Consider the following 8,021-nt stretch of genomic DNA (forward strand, 5'->3'; position numbering starts at 1 on the left):
AAATACAGTGGTGTTGCTGCCACCACCCACTGTCGTCCCACTGTGCCATACAGAGGTAACAGTGAAACTAATAGTCATACGCCAGTATGTATGCCATATATGTGGTTGCTGAATATTGATCAAATATGCCATTTACTTTCTCAAGTGGAGGTCCTCGATGATCAGGAAACTGTGTCTGCCTATTCAGAGAGCATTTTGGGGGTACACTTTTGAGTTTTTTTTACCACTTGCAACACAGATGGTGAGAGTGTGTGAACGTGTGGCTGTGATTGAAGTGTGTGTAATGACTTGCTAATGGTGGTGGTCTGAACATGAGACACAAGTCCTTAAAGTGCTCATTTCAAATATGACTCTATTTATTAAATTGCTATGGTGTTAAACTCAGCAGGAAGAGGAACCTCCACTTCAAGGCCAAGACAAAGGCACAAGCAATGAACCTTGAAGCACAGTAGTCAAATGGACACCTTCCACTTTCTCCAAGTGTGCCTTGCAAAGGGACAATGTTCTTTATTTGTTTCAGGTTGGAGCAGACAATGTGAGGGCCCTCTACAAGAGGACCCTGGAGCTCGATATAGGAGTATAAGAGGCTCGATATAGGAGTATAAGAGGCTCGATATAGAGTATAAGAGGCTTTTAATTAAAAAAACAAGGCTGGAGATAGAAAAACTGGAATATGAGAAGAGATAGTACATGACTGAATGAATGACACTAAACTTAGTTACACTGACATTCTTTTTCTGTGTTCCTAGGAAAGGGAGAACACATGAGGATGTATTTGTTAAACTTTTCTACGTTTTGGTCTTTTAAAACCTTTTTGTGGCTTTTTTGTTGTGCCTTTAGTCTTTTGTGGGGGTGTTCACCATTTCTTTCTTTCAATGTCCTATTTATTCTTTTTGAAAAATGCTATAAAAGTGAATGAAAAATAAAAATTTAATGAAAGTAGTGAAATTATCATTTATTTAACTTGTGAAGAGCATTGTGCGGTACCATACACATTGTTATTTTTGGTTTGAAATGTTTTGGTTGAAGAAGACCCACATTTCTGATATGGAAATAATTAGAAAATGGGTCAAAGCAACCCAAGGACAACAGAATGGGTTAAGGGGAGACACCCCAGTGAATAGGAATAACATATCAACATGACACTACATAAAAGTACCCGTAGCGAAATAACGCAACGCTATGCATATAGTCTGTGGGACTGTGAGCGCACGGCTTCGATGTGTCGCATTGGCAACATACGGCTCAAGAAGCTGGCAAAGATACGTAGCCTAATTCCCTCAGCTGAGAATCTATATCTTTCATAAAGATACTCATCAGAGAATGCCATAGGGATTTGTCGGTCTCTAAATGTTATGGCTCTTCTGAGCGCACCTCTCACTATCCGCGCACCAAGCTCCATAGGATCTTCTATGAACGGTGACGCCATTATCCTCAAGAATGAGTTAGTGGGCGGGGCTTTTATACCGGTTGATCTCTGATCTCCAACTTAACCTGCTCCCGGCCAGGTTAGGCGTTCAGCATGTGTTACCATGGCGATCTACCCCGGTAACAAGTGATCCACCATCGTGATACAGAAAACCCTGGGTTGAACCTGAAGTTACCTCGCTAACGCCAAATCTTGATTCGTTGTACAGGCCCCTGTTTTCAGTGAAGACACAGAAAGTCAGTGTGAAAAGGATGGTTTACCAGAAATAACCAAGAAGCAATGGATCGGCATTTAAAGCATAATTTCTTCAGGACAAGTCAATCATTTATTCGACACAACTTTATCTTTGATGTGAAAACAGGACAAAAGCCTACTCACAATGATACATTGCATGTCTTTCAGAATCAACAACAATGACACAACAGTGCATATATTCTGCAATTCACACATTCACTGAATAGTCTTAATACAGTTTTAGTGACTCTTTCTTTCTGGACATTGGATTGGCTCGAGCCGAGACTGCAGACATGATATCAAGTTGAAACATTAAATTAAAAGAAAGTGAGTTGGGTAGTCCTCAGTCGCTTTCCTTATCTGGTGCTACTGTCAACTAAAGAACACAGAGCAGACCCTCATCTTACAGCATAGTAACAAAATGTATGCAGGCTACGTTACCCGCACTTGGCAACAACTAAAAGATGCAAGACAATTATAACATGGAGGATGAGAGGCCAGCCATGGCTTGCTTGTTTGAGGCTGTTCATCGCAGCCATTTGGAAACATGTAATGGCACAAAACAAATTTCGGACCCTTGATGTAGCCTACATTTACATTTTACATTTACATGTATTCATTTTGCAGACGATTTTATCCAAAGTGACTTCCAAGAGAGAGCTTTACAAAAGTGCATAGGTCACTGATCATAACAACGAGATAGCCCCAAACATTGCAGGTAGCCAAAACATGAAGCATACATTGTGAAAAACCAAATAAGTGCCAAAGGTAAGAACCATAAGAACATAGTTAAACAAGTTACAATTAAACAACGTGAATCTCAAAAGTGCGAGAGTGTACCTGTAGAAAAGCAAGCCACAATAATATATTTCACAGCGAGTACAAGAATTTTAAATCAGTTACAACTAACCAACAAGAGCAACAAGTCCCTCAATAAGAGTCATTGTGATCCTGGAGAAAACTAACAGCAGGTCCAGCAAATCATTCCTAAGTACCGTTGTACTCCCGGAACAAGTGCGTCTTGAGCCTTTTCGTGAAGGTGGAGAGACAGTCAGTGTCTCTGATGGAGGTGGGAGTTGATTCCACCATTGGGGGGCCAGACAGGAGAAGAGCTTGGGTTGGGACCGGGCGCTCTTGAACGGTGGGACCACCAGACGGTTGTCAGAAGAAGAACGTAGGTGGCGGATGGGGGTGTAAGGCTGGAGGAGACTTGATGTAGTCGGTCCCGTTAACTGCTCGGAAGGTCAGTACCAGGGTCTTGAATCTGATATGGGCCATGATGGGAAGCCAGTGGAGGGAGATGAGGAACGGGGTAACATGGGAGCGTCTGGGTAGATTGAAGACCAGGCGGGCTTCTGCGTTCTGAATCCTCTGGAGAGGGCGGGTAGCCTAAAGTGCTCAGGCGTGCAGGTGTTTGCAGGGCTTTCTGTGCTGGTCTGGCATGTCAGTTATGTGCAGCACTAATAACACCTGCCTATACGCACGCCTTGTTCTTTATCAAACTGTAAGGTGTAGTGCTCCTGTGGCATTTGCTACAACTCGCCAAAAAGTACACATACTTCACCCGTAGCAGGTACGTGTTGAATGGACTGTGTGCAGTTGCGCAAGGCATGGAATACCCCCCATAACAACCACACACACCCTCCGCCACTCCCAATCCTACAGAAGCTCAGTGTGGACCAGTGGTTCTGTTTAGAGACGCTCTCTCCAGTTCTAGAGGGCCAGCGTGACTCTCCAAGCTCTCATCCCAGTGTCTCTACTCGGGCTCACAGGTACTGAAGGGTCAGTGGCCACAGAGGAAACATCAATAAAAGACTAACAGTGTAGAAGTTTACAAGAGCACACATCACATCACTTCCACTCTGCTTTGATCATAATCTCCATCCCACAGGTCACTGCCAGACTCAATCTTCCACCAAATGGTAAGTGCATATAAGGGTTTGTTTACATCCATTTTGGCCTGTTCAGTGAAGACACGAGTCTGTGAGAAGGATTGTATCCAAGAACCAATAGATCATTTTTAAAAGCATCTTTTATTCAGGACAAGTCAATCATTTATTCAACACAACTATATTTGATGTGAAAACAGGAGAAAAGTAATCATTGTGACTTTTCTCCTGTTTTCACATCAAAGAGTTGTGCTGCATATGTCTTGCAGAAACAACAATGACAACTTCATTTTTCATGCAATTCACACTCACTGAACAGTCTGAATACAGTCAAAGGGACATTTAGTGACTCTTGCTGGACATTTTATTTGCTTGAGCCGAAACCGGCAGCAGCATTTTTCACAACCACAGTGACATTGTCAAAGCAGGAATCCCCTCCACACGATGAAAACAAACTAAACGAGCACCTACACGACAGTATAATCAATCAATCAAATCAAAAATGACTTTGAAGCTTCCAAATGTGTTAAAGCAAACATTCACACCCCACAGGATGCTGGGAATTAAAGAGACGGTATACAAACACTCATTCAACAGTTAGATAGCTTGATTTTGAAACGGCACGACTGCCATTACAATGCTATACAGAAAACCCTTCACATCATGAAAATTTGACTTTCTGGGTATTATACATATTTGGAAACTACAAACTCATGAATACAAATGTTTAAATCACTCAGATATCTTTAGCACAACTCAAGTTACCAGTTATCATTTTAAAATGGACCTGTGTCAAAGTGATAACTGCATTCAAAGATTTCAGGGGGATTGCAGGGCATCGTGAGGCAGCTGGACGCGGAACACCGCTGCCCGTTTCCAGCTGTCCTCACCTACAAGTAAGAGAACGTTGTTTGAGAAAAGAAAAAAAAAAAAAACTCCATCACAATGTCCAAGTATTAAGCCTCTCTGCTCTTTCCCCCTCTGCCTCCCTTTTCAGGTTGTCCTGCGCGCTTTGGGGAACAGCGCCACTCAGCTTTACACCAAGCTGTGCGAGAGCCACAGTGAAACTTGGATGTGGCACACAATGCAGTATCTCAGCGAGTGCAAGCACTTTCTGGCCTTGAGCACCGGCAGTTTACACCACCACCAGCCATGCCGCCGGTGCCCACACCCGTCTGGCTGCTGACCGTCTACAGCATGGACGTGCTGTCGCGGCTGGACGAGGTGAAGGCCAGGGTCACCTCGATATTTGGGTCCATCTTAAAGATGGACTCAACCAAGAAGGTAACGTGCATGTGTGTTCACCGGCTTTGATAACGTATAGTGGTTTTAACGCACATCGAAGGCACGTCACTTCATCTCTCCGTCTCCTCCCAGGTGACCAAGAAGCTTGCCGGTACCGCCGCCAACACGGCCGCCTGGGTCACCAACGTGGCCAACGAGCACGGCCAGGTCCTCATCAGCGTGCTGACCAGCGCTGAGGGTGAGGGCCTGGTCCCCATGGCGGCCGGGCTAGCGCGGCGGTACCAGCTCGCCGGGGTACCTCCACCCCAGCTGATCTACGTGGACAGAGACTGCTGCTCCGGCGTCGGCGGATCGAAGACAGCTGCCCTGTTCAACACCTGGAACCGGCTGGTGGTTCGCCTGGACATATGGCACCTGATGCGACGCTTCGCATCAGGTGTCTCCACGGAGAGCCACTAGCTGTACGGTCCCTTCATGGGGCAGCTGTCTTCCTGCATCTTTCGAGTGGGATGCAGAGGACGTCCGTCGACTGCTGGAGGCCAAGCGGAGTCAGCTGGCGGTGGAGCAGGGGCTAGTCGACCTGACGGACGGAGAGGTCTCCAGTCGGGTGTCACGGAGGGAGATGGGCCACCACTGCCGTCGCGCGGCAGAGACGGAACTGCGGCTCATCGGCCTGCTGGAGACCTTCGACGGCGACGGAGGGCGCGACACCCTGGGCATCCCCCTTTTGGACAGTGCCCGCATCAAGGCGATCTGGCGAGACCAGAGGCGTCACCTCCACTGCATCCAGGATCCACCCCGTGTAGAGCTGTACACCGAGACCGGCAGGCTGACCAAGGGCGGCAGATAATTGAGAAAAGACCCCTGATCTGTGTGTGTTTTTGGGTCTCGGGCTGATCGTCTTTTTTTCTCTTCCTCCTTTAGGCACGAGGGCAAACGCCCTGCACTTTCAGGCATTCCTCCTGGATGGACTGGTGAGGTGGAACGAGAACCGCACCGCAGCAGCAGAGGGACGGGAGCAACCTCTGCTCTCCTACAGTGGCCGCCTGCAGCAGCACTCCCTTAACCAGCTCAGCCAGGGTGTGAGCACTTTCTGGCCTTGGGCCCTTGGCCCTGGTATCTGGCCCACACCCGAATGGTTGCTGACAGTGTACACCTTCGATGTCCTGTCGCCGGTACCGCTGCCAACACGGCCGCCTGGGTCACAAACGTGGCCAACGAGCACAAAGGCAGACGTACCTCAGGACTACGCGCCCATTCGAGAGGCAGTGCTGGAATGCCCGGGGCATCCTCTGCTGTTGCTCTCAGCATGCTCTGTGGCACTCTTGTTGAGCAGGCCTCTGCATGAAGCCGTCTTGTTACACATGGGGTCAGGGCTGAAGAGAAGCTGTCCAGCTAAAGAGAGGGGTAGTCCAGCAAGGGCTCTGTGTTGCTCTCAGCATCCTCTGTGGCACTCTGCATGACCCTCCAGACCTGTAAAAGTGAAGAAATGGTCATTGTCACTTGTGAAAAATGAAGCTTTTTCCATCTACACACATACAAACTGCAGTTTGGACTGTGAAATGCAGTAGCAATACTTTAACTTGAATCCAAATGTGTTGTCATAGAGACCCATGCAAAATCACTCAAAATGGCGTGAGACGGAGGTCGTGTTGCACTTTAACCACAACAAACAGTCCATGTATAGCTCACCTGGTGCTGCTGCAGGCTTGATGACCCTGAGCATGTTGGCCTGCAGCGCCTGGGGACTCAGAGTGGTCGGCTGCCTCAGGTACTGAGAGACGACCGAGCCCAGGAGCCTGTCAAAACACACAAAAAGGGAAGAAGACACAGTTTAACTCCAGAAGGAGGCACACGTCAGAACCCCGTTCGTGGAGATGACAACACGTACTACCCCTTTTTCCTGGGCTGGCACGGGGGCCGGACGGCAGAGTAGGTGGGGTCGCTGCTGGTGCTGGCCACGGCCGATGACGTGGCCGTGGCAGACCCCAGCCTGGCCGCCCACGCCCGGTCTTCTCCTTGTTGGACTCAGGGCGGACTGGGAGCTGGTCCTCTCCCGCTCCCTCAGATGGGAGTTGAGGAGCGGGAGGGTGTAGCCCACGTCGTTCTCCAACAGCCACTTGAAGGAACGACCCCAGTACTTCCCAAACTGCAGCCGGTGCTGGCTCAGCACCAGCCGGGCCGTACCGGGGTCTCCCCCCTGGGAGACGACGTGGGCGCGCGCCTCGGCCTCCACCTCCTCCGCCGTCAGGACCCGGGCTCCTGGCAGGGGTTTGGGGATGCTCTGGGCCTCGGGGGTGGCCCTGAGCACCTGGTCCCCGTTGCGGGCTCTGCGAAAGCTTGGTATTTCCATCTAGAAAATAAAAATACAGTGAACCTTTTTCAGCTGTCAATCAAAATGTCATATTTTGCCCTTGTCAAGCACAAGGTCGCCGGTTCGATTCCCGCTCCTAGGTTAGAGTGTTTAGCTTCAGAAGGTTGAATTGGATCATCTATCAAACTAGCATCGCTACAATGGCCAGTAAACAGGTTTCTCTGTGCACCCACGCTTGTTAAAGCTGAGTGACGCGAGTCTGCACTAGAAAAAAAAAGCTAATGGGTCGCTCGCTTTGCACACAAATGACGAGTTTGACAGCAACCTAGATTAAAATCAGACCCTCTGGCTGTCTTCACAAGCGTCATATCTTTAAAACACTGCGCTCCTTTTGATTTTTGGTGCAGATTTGACCCAAGCACCAAATTAGCTAAATACTCATCAGACGCAGATCGACAACAGCTGCCGCAATCGTCAATGGAGGCTGACGGGGCTCTGACGTAGCAGACAAATCATAGTTTTTACAGCAACCTACATTACAATGTCATCATCTGGCTGTCTTCACAGTTGTCATATCTTCTCAAAATTGCCATCCTCCTGTTTTTGGGTGTAGAATTGACCGAACTGTGAAATAATGAAAATACTACAGGATGGCTGCCGCCCAAGACTATGTGGGCTCACGGGCGACCCGCGCTCGCTCAAATTACAAGACTTTCGAGACTAGGGCTGCAACTAACGATTATTTTCATAATCGATCAATCTGTCGATTCTTTTTTCGATTAATCGATGAATCGGATAAAAAAAAAAAGCATTAATGTCCAAACCTTTATTCAAAAACAGAACTGACAGTGCAAATTCACAGTGCAAAAAATCTTCAGAATGTGCACAAACAGGCACACAATTTTGAAAA

The 8,021-nt window shown here is 48.0% G+C and overlaps 1 protein-coding gene across 1 annotated transcript; it reads right to left on the reverse strand.

The window, feature by feature from the left end:
• Positions 1-5,692: 5,692 nt before the first annotated feature.
• Positions 5,693-7,150, reverse strand: LOC134017543 (uncharacterized). Its single transcript, XM_062457708.1, has 3 exons — positions 6,692-7,150; positions 6,490-6,596; positions 5,693-6,270 (listed from the first exon to the last, which is right to left on the reverse strand). Exons 1-3 carry the CDS (start codon positions 7,148-7,150, stop codon positions 6,168-6,170), a joined length of 669 nt encoding a protein of 222 aa, XP_062313692.1. The 3' UTR covers positions 5,693-6,167.
• Between the last annotated feature and the right edge of the window lie 871 nt (positions 7,151-8,021).

This window comes from Osmerus eperlanus, chromosome 1 (assembly GCF_963692335.1).
Source record: "Osmerus eperlanus chromosome 1, fOsmEpe2.1, whole genome shotgun sequence".
In the NCBI taxonomy this organism is placed as follows: Eukaryota; Metazoa; Chordata; class Actinopteri; order Osmeriformes; family Osmeridae; genus Osmerus; species Osmerus eperlanus.